The sequence below is a fragment of the Octodon degus genome, unplaced genomic scaffold, assembly GCF_000260255.1.
Source record: "Octodon degus isolate 3935 unplaced genomic scaffold, OctDeg1.0 scaffold00402, whole genome shotgun sequence".
Taxonomy (NCBI): Eukaryota; Metazoa; Chordata; class Mammalia; order Rodentia; family Octodontidae; genus Octodon; species Octodon degus.
The window spans coordinates 76,812-103,803 of record NW_004524978.1 but is presented as its reverse complement, the minus strand read 5'-3'; the positions used below and the strand labels follow the sequence as shown (position 1 = coordinate 103,803).

The following is a 26,992-nucleotide window of genomic DNA, read 5'->3' as shown; positions in this document are numbered from 1 at the left end:
CCCCATGGACTATCAACTAATCTGTGACTTCAAGAAGCTCTACACAGAGGTGCTCTTCACCAGGTATGTCAATGTCGCTGAAGAGATGTACTTGAAAGAGCTCGGGAAGAAATACTGCAGTGTCCTCCACCACATCCACCTCACCAAAGGTGAGAAAGCCTGGGGAGGTATCACATGCTGGACCATAACTCAGCCTGGGCAAACCATGACCAGGATGTGTCACTGAATGACTTTGAAAGCTCCGATGCATGGGGAGGAGAGGAGATTGTGTCCAGGGTCTGAGTACGGGTCAGAACGTCAATGGTGCAGACATGGAGGCGCTTGTTGAGGACCCTAAAATGATGATGGAAGAACTTGCTGACTCCAGAGTGAGCCACAGAAGGCGCTTGTTGAGGAGCACTCCACTGAGGAAGAGGAAGGCAGGGAGGAGGTTAGCAGTGCAGTGATAAAAATCATTACAGAAATATGAATGAGAGTCAGCATTTCTTTGGGAAGCACCACCCTTACATAACTGGAATGAAAAGAGTGTTGAATCAGATGAACATAAAATGGTCTTTCCTTTCTGGAGGGTTATGCAGCATGGAAGAAAAGCAGGTGACGTAGACAGATTTTTCATCAAAATTGACAGTGCAGCTAAGAAACAAAGAAGACGGGAAACCCCTGAAGCAGATGTCCTCATGTTCTTCTGAAGGGGGACCCTCCTTCAAACAGTAACCTCCTCCTCCCCACCAACCTTCCTGTTCTCCACATCAGGAGTTGCTTCGAGCGAAGTTGTCATTCTCTCTCTGTGCTGTGCTGAACTATAATGTACTTTGTTTCCTATTTTTGAGGTTAAAAAATACATATGGCTCAGAACAAATCAACCTTATTTACAATGAACCTAATAGGAAATTTTGACTTGGTTCACAAACAAAATCAGTTTGTAACTGCATTTATAGGGATTAGAAAAGATTAACCTTATTTATAGTGAAACTTTTGGGAAAATTTGACTCACTTCCCAACCAATTCAGTTCACAATCAGAATTATGGAGCTAATTAAGTTCATGAATCACAGTACAACTGTATTTGATTGATATCTATAGCATGTTCTACTTAGCAACAAAATAATATACATTCTTCTCATTGGCCCATGGGACTTTCTCCAAAATGATACACATGTTAGGCCATCAAGCAAGCCTAAGTAAATACAAAGGAATCCAAATTATCCCATGCATATTTTTGTTTCAGAGTGTAAGGAAACTAGAAATGAGTGGTACAAAAAAAACACTGAAATTATGCAAATGCATGGCCATTTAATAATACTTTCTTGCATGATAAATGGGTCCCAGAAGAAATGAAGGAAGCCGTTCCTAGAATAAAACAATAACGACAGTACAACCCAGTGGGACACAATGAATATGGTCACAAGGAAGTTTATAGCTTTGAATTCCCGTATAGGAAAAGTAGAGCAAGTCCAAATAAATAACCTAATCATGCACTTCAAAATCCTAGAAAATACAGAGCAATCGAAATACAAAGCTAATACATGAAAGAACATTATAAAGATGAAAGCAGAAATTAATGAAATTGATATTTTAAAAATAATATAAAGGAAAATACAAAGTTAATACATAATAGGAAATTATAAAGATCAAAGCAGAAATTAGTTAAATTGATATTTAAAAAAATAATACAAAGAAAGAATTGAAGAGTTGGTTCATTAAATGAATAAAGGAAATAGACAAAGACAGACAATCTTAACCCCCAAGAGAAAGAAAAGTTCCAAATCAAAGCAATTAAGAGTAAAAAGGTGAAGTCACAACAGACAGCACCTGAGCCCAGATAACTACTTTGAGTACTGGTACTTTAAAAAAAGACTGAGAGCCCTGGAAGGTGGATAGATTCCTAGATATGAATTACCAAAACTGAACCAAGCAGACATGAAAACCATGGACGCGGAAGAGAATTTCTCACACACACACACACACACACACACACACACACACACACTCACTCACTCACACACACAATCTCACTGACAGTATAAATTCCTTGGGCTGCAGTAGAGAAAGCAATGTTAGGGGATTGAAAAGGCTTTAGTTTTTTAGAACTATTTTCAACCTTTATTCAACAGTTATTAAACATAAATATATCCCCTGCTAGATAGAGTAACGCAATAAAAAGATTTCTTGCCTCCTAAAATTTACTTTTGCTCCTAAAGTTTCCTTTACCCTCTTCGTACATTCACATTCTTATATATGGATATGACAGTGAGTGGATTAAAATAAATCTGAAAAAAACCCATAGTTCTTTCTTTTATATATTTTACTCCTTAATGTGCTTACTCTTTTCTATTTTGTATATTCTTTTCTATTTGGCATATATATATATATATATATATTCACTATATGTAATAAGTTTTGAGTGTATCCTATATACTATACATTCTATTAGCTATATATGTGTGTATATCATATATAGATACACATGTATATGTTATTCATATACTGTATATATAATAGATGTTATATTACATACCAAATGCCATATACCAAACTATGAGGTGTTTTACAAGTATTATGTAACTTTTAAATAAAAATGCTGTTTTCTAAAATAATTTGAACATTTTAATCTTAATCATGAACTGCACTAACTATGAATCTGGCCCACATAGTTCTCTCTATAGAATTCACAGATTTCTATTTATATACTGGTACAAAATTTATTTCATATTTTCATTTTCATGGACAATGATTATTTTAAGTATCTTTGTTTTTTTTTCAGTGTAAAAATGTGTTTAAGCATAATTTATTTTAAAATAGTGTCCAAGGGCTGGTCAGATAGTTCAGCAGACTAAAGTACCTGATTAGACAGAGCACAGTGGCCGGGGTTCTATTCCTGGCATGCTGTGCCAGCCCCGCCTCCGGGACATGCTGAGATTGAGACTGAGACTGAGACTGGGTGTGGTGGCATGTGCCTGTAATCCCAGTGCTTGAGAGGCTCAAAACAGGAGAATCACTATGAGTCTGCTCTACGTAGTGACACCCTGTAGACCCTATACTAAAATACATTTTTTTAAAAAAAGTGTCCAAGTGGAATGTGTCAAAATACTTACTCATTATTCAACTTACTCTATTTGTTATGTGATAATATATTCCTAAAGCAATCAATAAGTTCTGTACCCAGACTCTAAACAGATTGGGCTAGTGGTAGAATAAAATTCTAAGATTCTTTTTAACTTGTTTAGTGTGAGATATTGATGATGGCATTGCACAGTTCTATTTATTTCATAATGCCTTCATTTTAAAAAATTCCAATGTTTTCCCCTAAATAGACAATGTTTTCTTCTTCTTTGTCTCTCAAAAGCAGAATATTATTTGCTAAAATTTAGATACAAGGACAATTCCATCCATTTGTGTCTACAGTTTCAAAAGCATTCCTGGCAGACAGACCTGAATGTACTGAAATCTGGAGAAGTTTTCAACAGTGAACAATGAGCTTAACTGGAGATTTACAGCTACCACAGCAAAAACTGTGAGATGACAAAATATCTACGGAGAAAAACTCAAGTGGTTTCAGCTTCCATTATCTTAAGATACTGAAACAAATAGAAAGAAGAACTATTGATCACTTTATTATTGAATGATATGGACAAAGCACAGCTCTTTTGCTATCACCAGTTTTCACAGGAAGTTCTACTCAACAAAAAAATTGCCACAAAGAGACCAGGTAAGTGTGAAGTTGAGTGGAGCCCTTGCACTTTCTCTGTGATATAGAACAGCCAACAACTCATTTTCCATCCACTTAAAGAAGGTTTTATAGGAAACTATAAAATGCTTTAGCATTTCACACGGAGTTCAGATAATTTTATCAGTGTATGGTTGGTGGCCATGAAATGCTTGCAGAAAGGCAATCTGGACTGCAAGAATGGAATGAAACCTGGAATAAAATAATGGTATTGCAAGCCTAAAGCAGATTATACCAGCTTTTATTCACTTTTACTGTCCAAATCTTAGTGTGTGAGATTTATGTCATTTTTTAATACTTGTTTAGATATTATTAATTAATAAATTATAGCATAATCAATATTTTTAAGAAAACTCTCTTAATCCTAAATTTTACTAAACACATGTGCAGCTACACTTTAGGTTGGCTAACCCTTCTAGCAACAGCTTTAGGATTATGCACTCTGCTGAAAGGCCACCAGCTGGCCAGGGTCAGTGCTCTTAGGCATCATAGTTTTGCGGTCCCTGGACTCCTGTTGCTAGGCATTCACAGGAAGAATAGCAGCAGGGCCATTGTAAGGTGGTCTTCCCGCCCCTCTTCAACTCGCTTTTCTCTGATTCTGAGAGTATTTGGCAGCGTCCTACAGAGAGACGTACAGAGTTCTCTGCATGTTAGCATCTGGAATACAACAAGGACGCAAAACACCAAGGTAAGAGCTACTTTTAAAAAAAAATAACATTATGTTTCATCTTTTAATAGAAGTTTGCTATTGTGACTTCTAATGAAATGACATCTGTTTTAAGAATTAATAGTTTAACACTTTGTGAAACATGTCATTTCTTCTTTTAAAGCACTGATTTTCTCTTAAACTGTGCAGTACTTATAATCCAGTGGGGATGTGCCAAGGAAGCCTGGCAGATTTAACAGAACCTATGAAGGTATCCTCAAGAAAAGGGATTATGTTGAAAACTGTTATCTTAGCACTTGAGGCCCTTTCATTGAGAGACTGAATCAAATTCTAAATACACTAAGTTCGTCCTAGTAGAACTTAATTTTTTGCGTGTGATAGTTACTGTTTTCTAATACATTTTGTTTACTCTGGGTCTGGACACTCAGAGAGAACACTTGGGGGAGGTATATCTACAAATAAGACTGCTCTCTAATTTTGAAGCAAAGTCTGGGGTTACTGTTTTAAATAGTTTCCTAATTTAGCAGAAGCTGTCTTCTATTACCAAAAAATGTACCAAGAATGTAAATCAATAAGTGATATCCACATAACTCTGGAAAGAGGGCTTAGTTTAATCACTTAATGTGAAAGGTACTGGGTTTCAATAGTAGTTGTCACTTTTGAGCTGCTGTATGTTGGCTTTGTGGTTAAAAAGGGGCTTTGTAATCATGCATCACAGTCACAAGGGTGTTTAGGGAAAATAAAATTACACAAACACGAAGAATCAACAATTACTACAATTTTTTAATTTTTATTTTATTGAGTTTATTGACATTTCTCATATATTTAAATTTTATCTTGTTTATTATGACTACTTGGCTTTTAAAATTTTTATTAGTACATATTAGTAGTACATAATGATTATATTCACTGTAGGGAATTGGTACTTGTACATAACACATCTCAGGTTTTTTTCCCACCTCCCTGCACCCTCTTTTACTTTTCCAATGTCCAATTCATTTATTTATCATATAAGTCCTTATAAAGTTAATTGTCATATATATAGATTAAAAACTAGACCAAGAAGCCAAAGAACATATAAAATAGGTAAGACAATTGTACTAAGTTGAGGTATCTTTTTAGATACATAATCTGCATTGGATCACAAGCTCTCTCTCTCTCTCTCTCTCTCTCTCTCTCTCTCTCTCTCTCTTTCTCTCTCTCTCTCTCTCATACTTCTTTTATTTTGTAATAACTCTCTGTAGTGTAGACATAGATGTATAGACATATATAGATATATAGATATTAATCCTTTGAGGAGTAACTGGCAAATAATTTTTCCCATACTGTAGGTTGTCTCTTCACTGTTGGTGGTTTCCTTTGGTGTGAAGAAGCTTTTGAATTTGTTGTGATCCCATTTTTGTTTGTTTTGTATTTTAGGGAAGGGTCTACAGGGTGATCAGGGTCTCACTGCTAAGTTGGACACGTAGTGATCTGCCTGTGTTCAGCCTCCCAAGCACTGGGATTACAGGTGCACGCCACAATGCCCAGTCTCAACAGCCTTCTCAGCAACGATCTGGGGGCAGGGCCGGCGCTGCACTGCAGGATCAAACTGGCCATTGTATCTGCCTAAGCAGGCATTTTAGTCTGCTAAGCTATCTGGCTGGCCCTTCAAAGTAAAAATTTTAAAAAGAGCTGGGGATGTAGCTCTGTGCAATGGCTCTGGGTATGATTTACAGAATAAAGGGAGGGAACAGAGAAATGGAAACACTCAAGAAATTTGTAACCTGTCCAAGAAGAATTTATAGAAAAGATGAGTAACACACAGACTTTCTTATGTTTAGAGCAAGCATTACCTCCCCCTGAAGATCAAGAAATCCAAGTAAGTGGGTCTAAGCTATTGCCATGGTAACAGGAGAGAAAACGTAATAACAAATGTCTTATTATTTTTTTAAGTGCAGCACTGAAGCAGGTAGGTGTTCGTGACTGTCAAGGGTGCCACCAGTGAAGATGTCTCTTCTAGTCAGTACTATTACAGTTAGTAATAGCTCATCTGGCGTCAATTTATACTTTTATCCCATTAATGACTTTTTAGCCTTTCAATTCATTGATATGTTTTTGAAAATTATGTACTGAATCCATTTCATCAGGGCTACCTTAAGATTTTTAATATAGGAATGAGACACTAAATGAAAAAAATTAATTAGAATAACTTCAGCATTTAAAAATTACTGGAAATAGATAAATACGCAATGCTGTGTCAACTATTTCTTCTCTAATTATACTATTTGTTTCAAACATCTAGCCAGTTCCTAATTTTTTTCCTAAAGCTGTGTATTTAAATGAAGAGTATAATAACCATATTTGATACCCTGAGAAGATTCCAACATTCTGCACTCTGTGAACAAAGTGAACAAAGAATTGCAAGTGTACGTCCAATGGTACAAGAAAAGCAGGTGCATTTATTGAATGTCACGGAAAAATGTGCTCTGGGCAGGGCCCTATGACTAACTGTGGCAGGAAGAGAGAAGGTACTGGGATGACAGGAAAGTAAGCAGCACATGGATCATGTCAGGCCTTTCAAATTTAAAGGATGTGCACCACTGCCCGGGTGCCTCTCACTGGGTCTCTGGGGGAGATTAACAGGAATGATCAGTGGGGTGCAGGGCCATCCCAGGGCCACCTAGTGTGCAGGCACGGCCCAGAGTCCACTCTGATCACATTATGTATGTGAGATGCAGCCCATATTTATGGACCTGTAACAGGGCTTGAGTGGGAGAAAGATTAGGTCATGAGATCTGATACACATGTGCTCTGGTTTGGAGACTTAGAGATTTCCTGGGTCTTCATTATTTCCTTAACTACTTTTCTCAGAATAATAGAAAGATTGGCCCTGGGGTGTTGCTCATATGCCAGTGGGTGGAGGGGAGCAGTTCCAAGGCCCTATGGTGCTTCCTGTACTGTGTTTAGACTTAAAAAGATAACTATCTAGGGAAGAGTTGCATAATGTTTTGATAATATCAATATATTACAATCACTTTTCAGTAGATGATTATACTTCTTTAATTTAATTCTGACAATATTGGGGGATAGTGTGGCCTCTTAATTTCTCTACTTTAAATGGATTTTTACATAGTGAGAAAAAAAAAGAAAAATCAAGAATACCCAGATTGTCATTTGATAACTTGATAAGGCCTTTTTTTTTGCCTTTTTCTAAATCTATATTCCTGACATTGAAATATTTTTATCAATATTATCTATATTTCTATCAACAGCTAAATATGTATATATTATTGAAAAGAATACTTAATATATTTCTTCCTTTAATAAAACTTTAAATGTCTTCTGAACTCTATGTTTGACTTTAGTTGGTTTTTATAGGGGAATAGAAAAACTGCTGATCCAGTTTTAGAAAACCTGAATGCTAGTGCTGATTCTAACAGTGGAGTTTCTTAGTGCCCCACTTTATTTTTTCAGTCCCTTCCACGTTCTGCCATATTCCATTTCTGCTGACTGTTTGCCATCACTTGGAGCTGGAGCATTCTCCCCAGAGTCCGTGTGCTGAAGGCTTCCCCGCCTGTGGCACTGTTGGGAGGAGCTGGGATGTTTGGAAGAGCAGGCCTGGCAAGAGGACATTGAGTCCTTGGGATTGTGTCCTTGAAAAGAACGTGAGGACCCTGGCTGCTTCAGCTCTTTTTGCTTCCCACCCACCATGAAGCAAGCTGGTTTCCTTTGCTATGCTCAGACATGTGGCCTTTCTTCTCTACCATATCCTAGCATAATTATTTTAAACTCTCTTTCTGATATTTCCAGGATCTGGAACTTTTCTAGCTTCCTTTCTATTGAGGATTTCTTTCTTGAATATAGATCACACTTTCTTATTTTATGTTTCATAGTTTTTGATTATATAGAGGTATTATGTGCAAAATAATGATTGTTTGGTGAACAGTCTTTACCTCAGAGAAGCTCATATTCTTATCCTGTAGGGTCTTTAACTTAGGGCCTGGAACTGAGCTAGATGTAATCTAAGCCACAGTTCTTGCAGCTTTAATCAGTTTTATGTCATCATGTTCCTAACATACTTCTGGGTAATGATTGAGATTTTCTTCTTTCATTCAAATTTGAGATCTATGCATAGGCAAACATTTTTTTATTAATTTTGTTGAGAAACAAATAGCAATGAGACAGTTTCAAAATCAATTAGTAGGAGAGTTTCAATAATTAATACATTGCATATTGTTGTCTTCATAGTGGTTATTCATAGTACAAGATACAGACATGATATCTTGTCCAAACACTATTAGCACAAATCTTTCTTCTCATTGAATTAAGAGAAAGTAGCTGTATATCTATCCTGTTTTGTATATTACAGATACAAAATGGTCCTTCATTTGTATCCCCTTTTTTTGTTTAGTTTTGTCAGAGATGGGTATTCCATTGCCATTTAAATATTGTAGGTATGTGAATTCAGCAAAATAATCCAATGTAGTCCAGTAGTCCATAATAGTAGTGGGTTTTCCATAGGGGAATAGGCAAAATTTTATAGAGGAAGCTTTCCATACAAAAAAAATCTCTTTGAGTTGTGTGTAGTTTAAGCTCTAAAATTAAGAAGCAATTTTTTTTTCTTTCTTTGATGGTACCAGAGATCAAACTCAGGACCTTGCGCTTGCCAGCCAAGCACTTATTCCACTGAGCTATCTCCCCAGGCCCCCTAGAAGCAATATTGTGTGCTGCCTTGACTTCTAAAACCAGAGGAAGTCAAATGGATTAGCCACAGTTTCCTTCTCTGCACCCTAAGATAAGGTCCTATAAAGTCAATGAGGCATACTTTCTGTTGGTCTCTGAATAGTGGTTTTCAGATGTTATGGTTTGTGTCTAGTTGTCCTACCAAAGCCTCATGCAGTCATGGAGTGTGGACTTCTAGAGTTTGTGATTAACTCATGATCCACTGGGATTAGCGGTGTGAGTGCTACATGCAGCCTGGGCCAGAGAGCCTGAGTACAATGTAAGAGAGACAGACTATCTGTAACCATTGTTGCTGCTATTCCTCCATTTTTCTCTCTTGCTCTTTGCCACCACCATGAAAGGATGTTCTCTGCCCCGTGCCACTCTGCCTTGGAACCAACCAAGTATGGACTGAAACCTCCAATAACTGTGAGCTATATAAACCTTTCCTTCCTTCATTTTGGGTGTCAGGTATTGTCCCAGCAATGTGAGAATAACTGAGACATTAGTTCCCTTCCAGTCAATAGAATTAGTTCGTGAAGCAAATCACACCCTACCCTGGGAGCCAGGAGCACTGCATACTCTTGATACTACAAAAGCCACCTCCCACAGTCCTTGATTGTTCACTCTGCTCCAAGAGTAGCCCCAGTGTGACCTGTGAGGCCGCATCCTCCGCAGGGTGGTGCATACACATGTGAAGTACTGCTGTTCTCACCCATCCAGGGCTGATGCCTCATGCTCACTCATCCACAGACGCAAAGGGGGAATTCTTTCCCTGACAATAGTGTGACTAGGGGTGACTAAGCCACTGTGGGGGGATCTCTTCCACCTCTTAGCAAGAAGTCAGTCTCTGCTCAGCTCTGTTCTTTCCAGATTTCCATTTGGATTTCTGCACCCTTGGTGATCTCCCTCCATCTCTTCATCCTCTTGCCTTGCCTTCAGCCATAGAGGGCCTTTCCTCCAAAGTGCCCCCTGGGGCCTTGGCATGCATCAAGCCATTGTTTCAGTTCATTGGCTCTTCTCCCCGTGTCTAGATTATCTAGCACACTTTATTGTCAAAATCCTGGGGAAACTTATTTCTGTCCCTACCCCAGTCTTTTTGCAGAGCACTTATAAGTCCTGTCTTCCACATGTAAATTTTACAGGTTTTTAATGTTTCTAAAGCATCATAAAATTGAAGAAATCTTAGAACTCTGGTTTGTTTCAATATTTTTTCTGATATTTAGAAAATTAATTCAAATGGGTTATAAGGGGGAAAAGAAGCATAAACTGATCAGCATGTCACCTATAGATAACCCACTTTGTGGTATAGAGTCAATCCTATGTTGATGGTATGATTAAAAAAAAAAAATAACGTAGAACTCTCCTGATAACATCACATTATTTATTTCTTACAAAATTTTCAAAGTAAGTTGCCAAAATTGTAAAATGTAATTTAATATAAAAGATCTAATGGGAAGTGAAGTCATAGCAGAAGAATGAGGGCATCGCAAACATCAGTGGTAAGGCCAGTGCCTGGCAGAGAAGCCAAGGTCAACACCAAACTTGAAATATTTAAACTATTTCCACAATGCAGACAATTAAGTGCATTGTTGTGGGCGATGGTGCTGTTGGTAAAATATGTCTCCTGATGTTCTATACACAAACAAATTTCCATCTGAATACGTGCCAACCCTTTTGGCAACTATGCAGTCACAGTTATGGATATAGGTGCCAGCTATCTCAGGCACCCAGTTATGGATGGTGGACAGCCATATACTCTTGGGCTTTTTGATACTGCAGAGCAAGAGCATTCTGACAGATTATGACCACTGAGTTATTCACAAACAGATGCGTTTCTAGTCCGTTTTTCAGTGGTCTCTCCATCCTCTTTGAAAATGTGAAAGAAAACTGGGTGCCTGAGATAGCTCACCACTGTCAAAAGACTCCTTTCTTTCTTGTTGGGACCCAAATTGATCTCAGAAATGATCCTCTCCTATTGAGAAACTTGCCAAGAACAAACAGAAACCTGTCACTCTAGAGGATGATGAAAAGCTGCCTGTGGTCTGAAGGCTGTCGAGCATGCAGAGTGCTCTGTGCTCACACAGAAAGGCCTAAAGATGTGTCTAATGAAGCACTATTGGCTGTCCTGGTGCCGGCATCACACTAAAAGTAATGTTTAAATCAAATAAGATTAAAAATTAAAATGTGTTTCTACAATAATGACAAAGGCCCTGCACCGACCCACACATACTAGTGTGAGACAGGGCTGATGGGTGCGCCCCCAGCCTTCCCAGTACTAGTTGATATTGAGTAATTGTGATTGTCAGAAAAATGATTGATTTGTTGTATCAAGAATCTTTTCTTTGTTGTTGATTAAAAGTAGGGCATGCTTGTGAGGGCTCTGCAGCAGGCTGATCTGAGCTGTAGAAGATGCTCCCTGGTTCCACTTGAGAGTAATCTGGGACGTCTTAGGATTTTCCTTTTTCTTTTCTTTTTTTCTTTTTTTTTTTTTTTTTTTTCTGGGTAGGGTGTTTGGAGGGGGTTTGTTTTAGTCTTGTTTTTTAAAAATTCATTAACCAGTGGTCAGCCCTTAGGGGAGGAGGATGGATTGATTCCACATTCCACTTCCTTTCTAGTTTAAAAATATGTGTTCTCCACCTGGTGCTTTTAGGCAGGAGTATAGTAAATGCCTCATTTATTAACATATTCCTAAAAAAAATTTTTTAAAAAACATACTCCTTTATGAAAGTTGCCTTTTATCTCTCTACATCCTTGAGTAGATCTAGTACTCAATGAAACTCATGGAAGTGGGCAGAAGCTATCTTGACCCCCCACTCTTTCTAGGATGCACTCTATATGTGACTGTGACTTTCAAGGAGATTTGTTTGCCACTTGCTAAGTTTTTAAAATTTTTTGTGGAATTTAATTTTAACTTCTTTCACTGATAATGAAGAAAAGCATAGCACCTTTTGCAATACACCAAATGCATTGACTTTGCAATTAAAAAAAAAGAAAAATTCCCCAGCCAGTCATTGTCTTGTATGCTTAGCATAGATTTGCAATTCAGTTGTGTTTGGTATTCCTAGAGTCCAACAGAAGACCTGACACAGGATATATGAGGGGTGGCGCTACAAGACAGATGCCTACGAGATAATTGGCATCCTCTTTAAGGTTGTGAGGACGCAGGTCTGCTTCATTAAGAAGCTGTGGGTGGGCAGGGGTAGGGAGAATACTTACCAACATGGGGACCAGCTAGGGGAATCCCATTAATTCTGTTTCCTATATGAGGAAGCCTATAGCAACAGGTTGAGGCTCTCTAGTTTAATAAAATCATGCAAGGAGTCTTATGAAGACTCCTAGTGGGTCTTAGTTACTCTCCTCTTGTTGCTGGGACAAACACCCGACACTTAAAATGAAGAAAGGAAAAGCTCACAATCAATGGAGGTTTCAATCCATGCTCAGCTGGCTCCAAGGCAGAGTGGCACATGGCAGAAAGCAATCTTTAATGGTGGCAGCAAAGAGCAGAGAGGGAGGAGTAGCAGCAACAATGACAATAGAAAGGAAGTCTATCTCTCTGTCTCTCTTATGTTGCATTCAGACTATCTTTGTTGGGCTGTAGCACTCACACCCATAATCCCAGCAGTACTCAGACCCATAATCCCAGCCTTGGATCACCCAAAATCCCAGTGGATCATGAGTTAATCACAAACTCTAGAAGTCTGCCCCATGACTGCATGAGGCTTGGGGGGAGGGCAGACACCTAGAGACAAACCATGACATGGTGTTAATAGGGACTTTATCAGCTTGTTTTTATTGTAGTCTCAAGTTTTTAAAAAATGTTTCAGTAATTTGTCACTTTCCCTGAATCCTAATTCTTGTAGGTTTCATTAGCGTTGAACCAATGTTTTCTCATGTCTCAATCTTTGTATATGCACTCTTTTACATGTATTGAACAAACAAAAACCCTTCACACAAAAACATATCAATGGTAAGGTTAACCATAGTATTTACAGTAGAGAACTGAATGAACTGATTTTTCTTTAGACAGACCTCCTAGAAATAGTGTCTTTAATTGCTCTTTGGCAACTATCGATGTGTCTCAGTAAGCAGAATTTGAAATGAGACCTCTGATAGTTTCTGCCCTACAAATGCTTTACGTGTCCAATTAAGGGCTGATCCATGGGCCTAAACCCATTAAATGAGCCAGGGATTCTCTAGGGAGCCAGAGCACATGATTGCTTAGTGGATCAATAATGAGATTCAGAACCTTTAGCCTTTTGATCACAGGGTCAATTGTACACTTGCTCAGGGGTGAATAAAAGGCATCACTGGTCAATACCTTACAGGAGGTGAAATGAATTGCTTTTATTCCATTGAATTTTATTACCATTTGGCTATTTAATATCTGTTATAGATCCATTGGGTTCCCTATTATCACTAAAATGCACTTATTTTGAGCAGGATTAAGGTGGTCATTTCAACTACAGAAGCCAAGGCTAGGGAGATAGCTCAGTGGAATAAGTGCTTCCCTGGCAAGCACAAGGTTCTGAGTTCGATCCCTGGTACGACCGAAAAAAAAAAAAAATCAATTATGGAAGCAAAACAAAATTAAAAAAAAAAAATAACTAGAAGTGCCATCAGTTTGTTAATAAATGTTCTGGACCATCTATGCATTTGCTTCTACCAACTCTAAGGAAATGGATTCAAAATTGTATATCAAATACAAAGAGTTACTTGAATCTTTTGGGATTACTCTTCTGCTACAAGCCCAAAGTAGCCACTTCACTTTTTCAGGCTAAGAAAATTAAAATGCCTTGTTTTTTGTTGTTGTTGATTTTAATTAATTAATTAATTAATTAATTTTATTGAACTGGGAACTGAACTTAGGACCACACTTGCCAAGCAGATGTCATGCTGCTGAGCTGTATCCCTGGCCCCAAATGCCTTGTTCTTAATACTAATTTTATTGTGAAAAGCATGATGTTTCATTGCTCTTCTTAGTAACTATTTGCTGCTGGGTGGTCTGTACTGAAACTTTTTGCTCTTTTACTAATACAAAGTTTGAAGAATGTTCTTGTCCTGTACAGCATAGTCAGAAGGGGCTGCTGAGTTTAAATAATGTCACATTGCATATGCCCTGGTAAAGTGAGCAATGTACTCACAGCAGTGAGTGACAAGGGTTGGAGAGGAAAAGGGTAAGGCCAACTCATAAGTCAGGGAAATGAGATCTTGTATCAAATCCTCGTATTGTGCATCCAGAAGAGCAAGAGAACAGTTCTACAATAATATATAGCAAAACAGGGACTACTTTCCAATTTTCCACTTCTGAGAGAAAACGTTCTATGATGACTATTTAGCAAGAGCCTCATGTCTGACAAAGAAGATGAAAGAAAGATTAATTACACGTAGATTGTGCTTTCAAAAATCATGTTATGAGCCTTAAGCAAATTGACAGAGCAGGATATTCTTTATTTCTTTCACAATCTTGGTACTTAAAAAAGAATACCTTGCACAGATTCAGTTTTGGGAATGAATGAATGAATGAATGAATGAATGAATGAATGAATGAATGACTACATATCTGTTCAAATTCTTGCACATAAGTTTAATTGAAGCCTAAGAATCAAGATTTACTGAAGAAATAAAATCACAAATTCCAGGGCTGGCCAGATAGCTCAGCAGATTAAAGCACCTGCTTAGGCAGGCACAGTGACCAGCGTTGAGTGCTGAGTTGGCCCTGCCCCAGGGCACACTGGGATGGTGACTGAGACTGGGCATGGTGGCACACGCCTGTAATCCCATCACTTGGGAGTCTGAAAACGGGAGGATCACTATGAGTACTACCTGTGTAGTGAGATGCTGTACTAAATACATGAAAAAAAAAATTTCCATGAAGTATGTTCTCTAGAAAAGTAAACCTGGAAGACTCCTTCATCATTTCTGTTCTGTGTTGTATACTCTCAAATGCTTTTTGGAATATAGTAGAAGCCTAAAAAGCATTGAATATGATCTTATTCTAATTTTATCCTGGGACTCATCTTTCTTCATCTGTTTTCAGTAATTAAAAAGTATATTCATAACACCCAGCCATTAGAAGATCAATCTGAAAAATACAGAAAGCAAAATTCTCATTATTTATTGCATTAGTTGGTATCAATACTAAAATTCTAAGAATAAAATTTAAAGTGATTTTCTTGTTATACCTTTATAATTCAGTAATTTATGTTTTCCCTGGTATTTCTTACAATCAATAAGATTAACTTCAAATGAGAGATAGCTATAATGGTAGGACTGAGGCTTCTGGGATTAAGGGTGGATGGATACTAAACCAGCCCTATGGTTGGCTTGACACCGCCCTAATCCTGTAGCCTGGGTACAATACAATGGACAGAAGGGGGCTTGTCTTGCCCCTATTTTGTTGTTTTGCTACCTCCTTCCCTCTATGAACTACTTCCCAGCAGTGCCTGTCTGCCATGCACCCTGCTTTTGAGCCAGCTGATTATGGACTGAAATTTCCACAAATTGTAAACCAAATAAACCTTTCTCCCTTTTGACCATCTGCTCTTAGTTTCGTAAGAGGTCTTTCACCACAGCCAAGAGCACATTAACTCTGGGAGAGACATGAGAAAAAATAACCAAGACAAGTGTTTTATACATATGAAATTCCTCCCCATAATATAGGAAGGCCAGACATCACTAACAAGGTGTGTTTATGTGTGTACATACAGATATGCATTTGTACAAAGTGTAGCTTTGGGTATGGAACAGTATAAAAAAAGCACTATATTTTATTCTCAATTTTGTTGTATATAAACAAATTGTTAACTCCTATTCAGCCTAACAAAATGCCAGACTCCCCACTGCCAGTGTGAAATTTTTTCAACAAAACATGAGGTCACATAAGAAAGCAATGTCCCTTTGTGCTTTTCCCTTGGGTTTTCCTAATAGCAAATGCCTGTGTTTTCCCAGAGGTCCTTCACCACAGCCAAAGATCCATCCCAGCAGAAGTCACAGACCACGAAGAGCATCCTACAGAAACAGGAAATCACACTTCCTGAGTCTGCTACAAAGCACAGAACCTGTTTCCTCTACATACCCCAAATTGCCGAAGCTCTGTCCTGCCACATTTCACTGTGGAAACAGCTATCAAATAGTCTGGAAGGACTTTGTCTCCCAATTTCACATACATTTTTTTTCCCAAACTACTGAAATGGAAAAAGCGAAGTTATTTGTCCTTCTTTCCAGTTTATGGAGTGTGGGCATTGGACTTGATCACATTAAGCATCTTGGGACTACTGCTGAGGATGAAAACCCCCACAAGAATATGACTTCTCTTTCAGCTCCTGTAAATAACACACAAAGTCTTCAAATGCTCCCAAGCACCCGGAACCCATCGACTGAGATAGCTCCAACTCCTGAGCTGAGAACACCTGAAGCGCATCCTCTGCAGTCAACGTTGCAGCCCTCAGAGTCAAGCCTGGCTACCGAGGGTGTGAGAATCCAACTGGCCCCAGGCGCCAGGAAAACAGAGAAAGGAGAGGTAAAGCTACCAGAGCTCGCCTTTCCAACCCAAGCTAGCATCAGCTCCCAAGCTGGAGCGGAGACAGTGCTGCTTTCCAACTCAACACTGAAATTTCTTCAAAGCTTTGCCGGAAAGTCAGAGCAACGAGAAAACGCTCTAAAATCAGCCGGTGGCGTGGGAAATCGATCCCCACGAGAAACGTACCTCAGCAGAGGCGATAGCACTCGGAACCAGAGACCCAGCTCTCAAAAATCCAGTTTTGAAACAACTAGAGGAAAGTAAGTTTTTTTTTTTTTTTTCTTTCTCTGACTATGAATTTTAAATCAAGTTTAAACTGGCTCTCTCCGAGAAAATTATTTTAGATGCAAAATAAAATCAGATCATAATTGTTATTTCAGCATTACAGTTGGCACCTTAAGTAACAGGGAAAAGACGCATATGTAAAAGGTAGCAATTTTACTTTATTTATTTTTTTTTCAAAGTTTTATTGACAAAGAGATAGCAATGAGACAGTTTCAAATCAAATCGGAAGGACAGTTTCAACAAATAATACACTGCATATATTCTTCTTGCAATTTTACTTTAGTCACAATAGTCAGTCACTTTTCTGTGCACTGATATAAGGGCTGTCACCTACATGGTCACTACTGACGTGGCACCAAAGTGTCTGTTGGTTTATTAAATTCTGCTCAAAGGAATGTTGGTTGTGGCCAAAACTACATCCAAAATATGAAAGAAAAATAAACAAAATCTGGGTGTATACAGATTGGAAAATTGGAATGAGATGCTACAGGAAATATAGTTATTAAGGATCACAGCAAACCAACTGAGGTGTTGTGTGCCATACCTCCAGGTAATTGAGCCTGGTTTGTAATTCTGGCTCCACGTCTATCTACGTGCATGACTTTGTACAAATCAGCTTATTTGCTTGGGTCTCAGTTTCTTCATGTGTAAAATGGTAGCACCATCGAGGGACTGTAGATAAAAAGTGTAACTTTGCAGACTTATTATAAAGATTCAAATTAATGACATGTGCTTAGATGTATCCTTCTTGCAGAAAAAATACTCTACAGGTCATATTTTACTAATACTTTTATTATGTTACACTGTGTTTGTCATCATGAAGGCGATGAATTGGAAAAGCTATATATTCCACAGATTTTTATTTAGTTAGAGCCATTTGAATTGTTCAACTAAGATAAGAAATGCAAGTTTAAAGGGAGATTGATAGGAAGGCTTTCCAATGGCCCACAAACCAAGGGCAAAGTCATAGCTGATCACATTGATGTTTCGCTCCTCTACCGGCAGCCATCTGTGGTTGGAAATGCTAGAAACTTAGTGTACAAAATGAAGCTTGCAAGTGCATTTGCCTATAGTAACATAATTTCAAGACAATTTTGAAAGAATGCCTTAGGGGCTAAGCTAAGCAAAATATCCTAGTAGGAGTGTAAAAAGCTCAAGCTCCAGATCGGATGCCTGCTCCTTGCAAGTCATTTGTCTAGCTGCTGCTGCACAGGGATGAGGACTGAGGCACTGGGAGGAGGCAGTGGACGAGCAGGTGTGTGTTCTGGCTTTCATTGCATTTGAAAGGTTGGAGAATTTTTAAATATATAAGGAAATCTGATTTTAACTAAGAGTTTATTTATTCCCTTAGAATTTGGAACAATCCAAATTAAATATAAAACTAACATTATGATCAGAAAAGGTTTAACTTGTGATGAGTAGATTTTATCTAAAACAGACATTAATCTTTCTCGTTTTGCGTGACAACACGATGTCCATTAAATAATAATTATAAATGTCTTTTATTGAGATCTTTTTTGAATTGTTTACATGCACCATTTCAACTAGGAATACTAGCATCTATTTTCTTTTAATTTTATTTTCTTTTTAGAAGTCATGCATTCATAAGTAACTATTGTGAGAGTTTCAGAGGTGCTGGAGTCAGGAGATGTTTTCAATAACATAGGAAATATAATAAAAATAACAAAGATAATGCAACTGAAATACAAGTTGAATTCAATATAGCATACAGGAAGCATCATATTGTGTCATAAATAAAACTAGTAATTAACAACTTGATAAATAGCATCTCAGAAACAAATGGCAGTTGTTTTATCCAAGCCTCCCAGTTTTTAAGCTTGGGAACACTTATGTGATGACTGTCCATAAGTTGTCATAGAATTTAAAAAAAAATAATAATTACTGCCTTTAATGAATATTTAAGTATAAAAAATAAACAATGGGACCAGCCAAATAGCTCAGCAGATTAAAGTGCCTGCTTAGGCAGACTCAGGGACCGGGGTTCGATCTCTGGTGTGTCATGCAAATATAAGTTTATATAACTAGCTAAACAATTTTATCACATGGGTTTTTCTAACATAAATAATATTAAATTTCTGTAGAAAAGTAAAATTGCTCTTAAAGGTTCTACAATTTGACATCTTGGGGAATCTGAGAGTTTCTCTTTTCAATCCTTCTCATTTCCTACTCACTAATCACGCAAATGATGAGGGCATTAGGAAGAACATGGACTCTTCTCTTATGGACATGGTGCTGATCCAAGAAAGCCTTGATAAGGTTGAAAGAAATATTGGTTTTCATGAAACAATCTAGTTGATTTTATGTAAATTCATCGTTTTTCCTCCATCTATCACTTTTAGAATTTTGTAATAATTCTTAAGAAAAAACCCCACTTATTTCTAGGATATGTTTATTTTTTTTACAGGATTATTATGACATACTTTTTCTTTTTCTTTTCCTTTTCCTTTCCTTTCCTTTCTTTCTTTAATTTTTTTTTTTTTTTGTACCAGGCATCAAACTCAGGACCTTGCACTTGCCAGGCAGGTGCCGGTGGTGCTGGTCTATCTCCCTGGCATCTATTATGACATATTTTTGTGAATTCTTGTATTCTGTCATTTTGTACTGCACAAATTTTTAACTACACTGGAGTTGTGATTTCCTGTCTGGCAAATTGAGTGTTCATAGATGACCAAGCACTTTGAAGTGGAATACAAAGAAGAAATTAGGATTAGTATGGTTATCTGTTGAACCAGCATTTGCTGAACATCTAGAATGTTCCTAGCACCATGGTGGTGCCAGTAGTAAAATAGTGAACAAAGCTCCTCTGTGCTGCACCTTCATGAACCTACAGCAGACTGGGAAGGACAGAAGGGAAAAATACTAAGTCATAAGTGCTGATGTTGAATGAAATAATGGGGAGATTCTGAGTGAAGCTGATGAGGAAAAGGTGAATAGTTTACTCATCCTAAAAGGAATCAGTAATCCTCGCCTGAGAGGATAATAAGTAATGAATTATTCAGAAAACCTAACTGCCTACTTCTCCAATAAACCATAATCTCTGCACATATGTATCTTTTTCTTGTGTATTTAGTACAAGGTCTCACTATGCAGCTCGGACTCATAATGATCCTCCTGTTTTCAGCCTCTCCAGCACTGGGATTACAGATGTGCGCCTCCACACCCAGACTCAGTCACCAGCTCTGCATACCAGGGGGCAGGACCAGTGTGGCATGTGGAGCAGAGAATTGAACCCCAGTCCTAGTGCTTGGATAAGGAGGCACTTAGTCCACTGAGCTATCTCACTGACCCTTGCACATGTGTATTTTAATCCACCATTTCAGTGAATGATAGCTCCATAACTAGAAATCTTAGATGCATCCTGTACATTTTTCTTTCTTTTTTTTTAATTATTTATTTATTTTTTATTACATTTTATTTATTGTGTGTGTGTGTGTGTGTGTGTGTGTGGCCAGCTCAGCTCACCAGGGGGCGGGGCTGGCTGGCATGTGGTGCTGGGGGATCGAACCACGGTCCCTGTGCTTTGCCAAGCTTGTTTCAAGTAGGTGCTTTAGACCACTGAGCCATCTCTCCAGCCCTACATTTTTCTTTGAGATAGGATCTTGTTATGCAGTTCAGCCTGACTTGAAAGCAATGCACTCTTTGCAAATGAGAGATTTTTTTTGAATATATAAATCAGATGAATATATTTCACTCAATGCAATAATTCATTATCCCTGGTTACACATTATTTTAGGTACTAATAAGAATTAGAATTTAGATTTCTACTTAGAATTTTTAGTTTTATTTATCTTTCATACTTCAAGATTTTTATCATATATCACTCTTTTATAAAAGTGAAAATATACATGAAAGTCATTAAGGTATTTCTAAGACACTGGCAACAACTACTATCCAGCTGATAGAGACTTAAAAATACCATCGATTTCAAGTTACACTCTTGATTCACAGAGAATTCTGCCTCAAAATCTATGAACTTTGGTTTCTCTCTCATAGCCCACCACTGTATGCTCACTTCCCTTCATTGTCTGCAGACACAGGGGCCTTGGCCTGCCCACGGTGCATATCAAGTTAATGGACATCTCTAGGAAAGTCCTCTTCTCTCTTCCTGGAAGGCTCTGTGTTCCGCATCTAGGCTGAGGGACTCCTCTCTACCTGTAGTCTCAGCTCTAATGTGCGCTCTTCAGGAGGCCTTCCCTGGCTACCCGATGTGAGGCTGTCCATCCTCTCACTCTTTCTTCCTATCTTAACACTCTATTTCTCTTATAGCATTTATCTTAAATTATCCAATCTATGTGGACAAAGACTATAAATATACACTGGGGGAAGCAGTAATGTATAGAAATGTACTTATTCACAGATGTGGATGATACTGGAATAAAGCTATATCCGTAATTAGAGAAGTCCTAATATCTTATGGAGGAGAAATAGAAGAAGCCCAAGAAAGAGCCATGGAGTGGCCAGACAATTTAGGAAAAGAAGGAGAAATTGTGGTCCCAGAGAAAAGAAAAAGAAAAATTTTAGGAAGGATGCAAATGATCAACAGGATGGAATTCTGCAAAAATGGGTCTGAAAATATCCATAATGTGAATGCCCTGAAGATCGGTGGTCACATGATCTCTGTTCTCTGAGTGAGAGGGAGCTTGAAGGAAGGTGGACAGCAGAAGCCACTATGGTGGACAACTGTGTATGCTTTTAATGAAAGGAGGAAGAGAGACACAAACCCATGCTATCTTAGTTTTCTATTCTTTGTTTTTTTAATTTTTATTTTATATACTGAAAGATCAGAAATATGTCAAAATGCTCATGAGGATGGCAAAATGAGGATAAAAGTTGATTATGCAACAAAAACAAACTGTATTTCTTTTTATTTCAATGAGTGTAATGACCTTTAGAATTTCATTTGCTGTGCTTTGTCTACATGCTGCAAAACTTGTTTTGTGTACAAAGATGTGGCTTAAGGTAATGATTTGTGACTTTTAATATACTATCTCAAAGGATAAATTCTACATATCTTTTTATTAGGCTACTTGTAAATTTAAAAGTTAAATTCTTCATTTAAAGTGTTTTTGAGTTATGGAAATCAGTGTGGAGACTCCTTAGAAAAGTCGGATTGGAAATCCCATTTAAACCAACTATTCCTCTACTGGGAATTTTCCTGGAGGATCTGAACACATTATATCATAGGGATATATGTGTGCCTATGTTTATAGCAGCACAATTTGTGATAGCCAAACATTGGAAACAATTAAGATGCCCATCACCTGAGGAATGGTTGAAACAGATGTGGTATTTTTACACGATGGAGTATTATTCAGCTATTATGAATGATAGACTCGAAGCTTTTATATTGAAGTGGATGCCACTTGAACATATACTCATAAGTGAAATAAACCAGACACACATGTGTAAATATCGTATAGTTTCCTTAGTATAAGAACTCAAATGAAGAAACACAAATAGAAAGGTATAATACAAGTAAAAGGAAAGCAAGAACTCGAAGACTAACTAATTAAGAGAGGGAAAGGAGAAGAGCTAGGAAACATGACAATGTCAAGCCATACAGTTATATGTAGAAGATGGGCAAGGCAATGATCCTGAGAATCTCCAGAAGATTTGAATCTAGCAGTTAATTGGAAAGATTCTCACCCTGACTAACTATATATACTGACACCCGTGAACTAAGCAACTGCACTGAAGATGGTAATCTGTAATAGTAGTTTCATGCTCAGAGTGCCTGTCATTCTGGTCTTCTGAATACAGGCTGCTTGTCATGACATGCCAGTTGCTGCTGTGCTATCTCTCAGGTAGATGATTGTTCAAAAAGAAGGGGGTGGTGAATGAAGGCAAGAGACAGGAAAAGGAATATTGTGGGACTGTCCTGCTTCAAGGTTGTATATGGTGAGATTTTTGGACTTATGTGTAAACATAAGAAGTATATAATTCTTTATGCCTATTTTAAAAAATATATTCTAATTTTTAAATGTTTTTTTCATCATATTCTGTAGGGACTTAAAGTTCAACATATCAATACTTGATGAAAAATACCTGTTCCATGTTATGCCTAAGATGTTTGATATTCAGATAGATAGTGAGGTTAAGCTTGACAGCCTAGGTGGTATGATAATAACAATAAGCTTGTCTTCTGGAGGGTTAGCAACCTAAGTTTGCAGACCAAAATTAGAGAAAAAGGAGGGCCACAAGGAAGGCCAACATTTTGGCCCTAGCCTTCCAAGGTCAATTAAGACTCAGGACATATAAGAACTTGTACTGTAACATCACGTAACTCGGTAGTGTCCCAAATTTTCTGATCAAGGAGATTATAGGGCCAAAGAGGAAAGTGATCAATGATGTAGAATGTTCCTAAGGAGAGTCACATGGAGAGAAAACATTCTCTCAAGCTTTCACAGAGATCACTTGGCCAAGCAATGGCTATGACTCATCCACATGGCTGACACTGAAAAAGGTTCTACAATCTGAGGTACAGGATCTCAGGATAAATCCTGACGGGATTTCACTGACCTTATCAGACCCAAAAGCTACAACTCTTGTTGCATAGGTCTTGCTTTGTCTTGGTCTTAACCATCCAGCAGAAAAGTATAAAAACAAAGTATAAGAAGTAAAGCCATGGTGTTATGTTGAGCTGTAGGGGACTCAGGTCAACAATTTCTGACATTGCTAGTATAGCAGAAGACCCAATATTATTATGGACTACTGGACTCTTTTAGAATATTTTGCTGAGTTTACACACCTATAATATTCAAATAACGGAACTTAACAAAAAAAAGGGGATATAGATGAATGTCCATTTTGTATCTGTGTATTCAAAGTGGTTAGGATAGATATATAGTTACGTTCTCTTAATGAATAGAGTGATTTGTTCTAATGGTGTTTGTAAATAGGATATCATGTCCACATCTTGTACAGCAATTAACCACTAGGAAGAATGTATGCAATGTGTTAATTATTGAAACAGTCCTACCAATTTGGTTTGAAACAGTCTCATTGCTATTTGTTTCTCAATAAAATTATGGAAAAAAAATAAAGTTTCTGACATAAAAGGCAGAAGGTTGAATAGAAGGTTGAATAATATTAAAATATATATTTTAATATTGTAGATACATCCATATATACAATATATCTACATATATGTCTATATCTATGTATGATGTGAGTTCTCTAGTTCTTGTAAGATAGTGATTGTTGTTTATACATAATGTGTCCATATTCCCTTTATAAAATCTCCTTTTAGATATGTTTTTTAATACAATAGAGTACTACTCTGTCATAAAGAATAAACTTAAGGCCAGGGAGATAGCTCAGTAGAATAAGCGCTTGTCTGGCAAGCGCAAGGGCCTGAGTTCAATCTCTGGTTCCACAAAAAAAAAAAAAAAAAAAGAAAGAAAGAAAAGAAAAGAAAAGAAAAGAAAAGAAAAAGAAAAAAAGAATAAACTTGAGACATTTCTAAATAAAGAGATGCACCTCAAAAAAAATAAAATAAAGTGTTTTTGAAAGTTATAATCCCACACCATTCAATTGTTTCTGCCACCATAATACTTATTTTTTTCTTGTTTTGTGTGAATTATGAACAGTTTTAGATGAAAAAAGTTCAATTAAATTTTGTAAGTTTTCAAAGTTATTGTTGGGCCTAATCATAGCCAAAGGCAATTTTTTTATTTCTTGTAAAATTCTAAAGAGAAGTACACTATATATTAAAGAACATTTTTGGTATCTTTGGCAAATAAATGTATTTGTTATATTACTGCTAGTGAAAGCAAATACTACATGACGTATATTCTGTATCTTGATTTTTCTCTTCATATGCCAGAATTCAACAAGGCCTGGCAGGTCCTGCTTCTCCAACTATAAAATGGTAATTTTGAAAATATATTTTTAGCTGCAGGTGCTGAAAGAGTCAGTTCAGAGGCAACTGAATCAAGTGTGGAGTTAGCCCGCTTCTGTGGTCCACGCTGTGGGAAAGCCTGACACCTACTGGAGCAGAAACAGATTACAGCTCTCTGAATAGGCTAAAGGGAGAAAGAAAATAGGATTAGGTTAAGTGAAACAAATCTATAGAGAGAGTTGTACTAACAGCTGAGCTTCCGAATACGTATTTAGAGAATACATATATTACATTTAATTCAATGGACCACCTTTAAAAAGTACTATCTTTGACATTAAACATTGGAAAGCAGATTGAATTAAAAAAAAAAACCTTGAAGAATACCCTGTGATGGGAACTCATTTATTTCATTCTCCTACAAATTTACATTAAGTATATTATGTATAGACATTAGCTTGTGACTCATTAGACACTATTAAGTTATCCATCACTAAAAACTCAATAACATTCATGTTACTGTGTCCATCCAGAAAGCAAATTAATGATGCCTGACGAAACTCATTACAAAAATTGATATATAATAAAGGTGCTTCTTTTTAAAGTCTAAGTTAACAATAAAATTAAATTATCAAAATTCCCCATGATCTGAGCTTTACATTGTTGATTTTTGAATATTTATTTTATATATTAATTCATGTATATGATTCTTTTAGAAAACTAATACTTCAATCTTTTTTTTTTTTTTTTTTTGAGACTGGATCTCACTATGTAGCCCAGGCTGGCCTTGAACTTGACCTTGCAGGGATCCCCCTGCTTCAGCCTCCTGAGTGCTAGGGGTCCAGGTGTGCACCACCAGGCCCAGCTAAACTTGAATACTATGAAGAATTTTGTAAAAGAATAAGCCATGACTATACAGACACAGTAAAAGAAATGAACCACAAAATTTATTGTTCCTTCATCTAAAAATAAAATATCCATTTTTTTTAACAAAATAGCTATTGAAATAAGCTAGTCTTTTGAACTGTTAGCTGAAACTAAATGTAAAAACTCCAGGACTTCACTGAATGGTGGTTTACATGCCCAGAATATTTTACTGACTATATATCTTTGCTTCACATTTCTATCATTTCTTCATAGTGTTTCTATGTCCCTTGGACTATTTTCTAATTTATGACTAGTGAATAAAAGTAGATTTTAGTCTTTCAAATTAATGATCTGACAAAAGACTGTTTTACACATTGATTAAATAACAAAAATTGTGGTAAGATATTCAATAACGCATTGGAATTGTTTGTGTGCATGACTTCTGCAGGTCGTGGAGATACCGTGAATAGTCCATTTCTCTGGAGGGTCAACTTCGTCATCTGCACTGCTAGCAACCACTTTCTGTGGTGGTTTTCTGGAAAGTATTATTGACTTAAAACATAAAAGCAATTATAGTTAAGATGAATTTATCAGGTGATTAAATGAAGCACAAAAGAGAGCTTTTTCTTTATACATGAATATAGAAAATATTGAAGTCACACTCCATAAAAAATCCACTTAACTCTCTGACTCGTTGAATTGTTCAGAGCAGTAGCAGCAGCCATGTGTGACTTCATGTAGTTCCTTCAGTCACACAACCTTCCTGCTCCTCACAGAGAAGGAAACCACAACCAGCAGGCCTGGCCATGGGTGGCAGGCTGCGAGCTGGGACCCGAGAGCGGACAGCCAAGCTCCCCAGCCACCTCGCCTGGGGACTGCACAACACACCAGCCACCACGTCCGTGAATCTATCCACGGGGTGTGTTCTTGATTATTTTCTTTTGTTCATGGTTTTTGACTTTTTTTCCCCTCTGTTTCTTAAGTTCAGCTCTCTTTAATTTTGGCAAGAAGCATACAGAATTATTATTTATAACTTCCCATAGTATTTTCTAGTATGTATGTATATTCCTAAGTATGGATGTATTTACTCTTGTTCTGCCAAAATGTACATAAAACTGCTCTTAGCCATCTGTAAGTGTGCACTTCTGTGGCATTAAATGTGGTCACATTGCTCTCCAGCCACCACCACTGCCTCTGTCTAGACCTGTCTTTGTTTTTCTTTGTTTTCACAAACTGAGGGGTTTTACCTGTGGAATTATACAATATTTGCCTTTTGGGGACTGGTTTATTTTACTTAGTATAACATCCTTAAGGTTTACTAGTGTTGTAAAGTCCATCAGAATTTTCTTTTTATGCCTGAATA

At 37.3% G+C, this 26,992-nt stretch overlaps 1 protein-coding gene across 1 annotated transcript in view; it reads left to right on the top strand.

Moving 5' to 3' along the window:
• Positions 1–4,380: 4,380 nt before the first annotated feature.
• Positions 4,381–26,992, top strand: part of Mmrn1 (multimerin 1) — a 69,403-nt gene continuing 46,791 nt past the window's right edge. The window contains exons 1-2 of the mRNA XM_004648398.2: positions 4,381–4,414; positions 16,049–16,879. Of these exons, the coding sequence (XP_004648455.1) occupies positions 16,290–16,879 (590 nt within the window). The 5' untranslated portion in view covers positions 4,381–4,414; positions 16,049–16,289. The remainder of the gene's footprint in view (positions 4,415–16,048; positions 16,880–26,992) is intronic.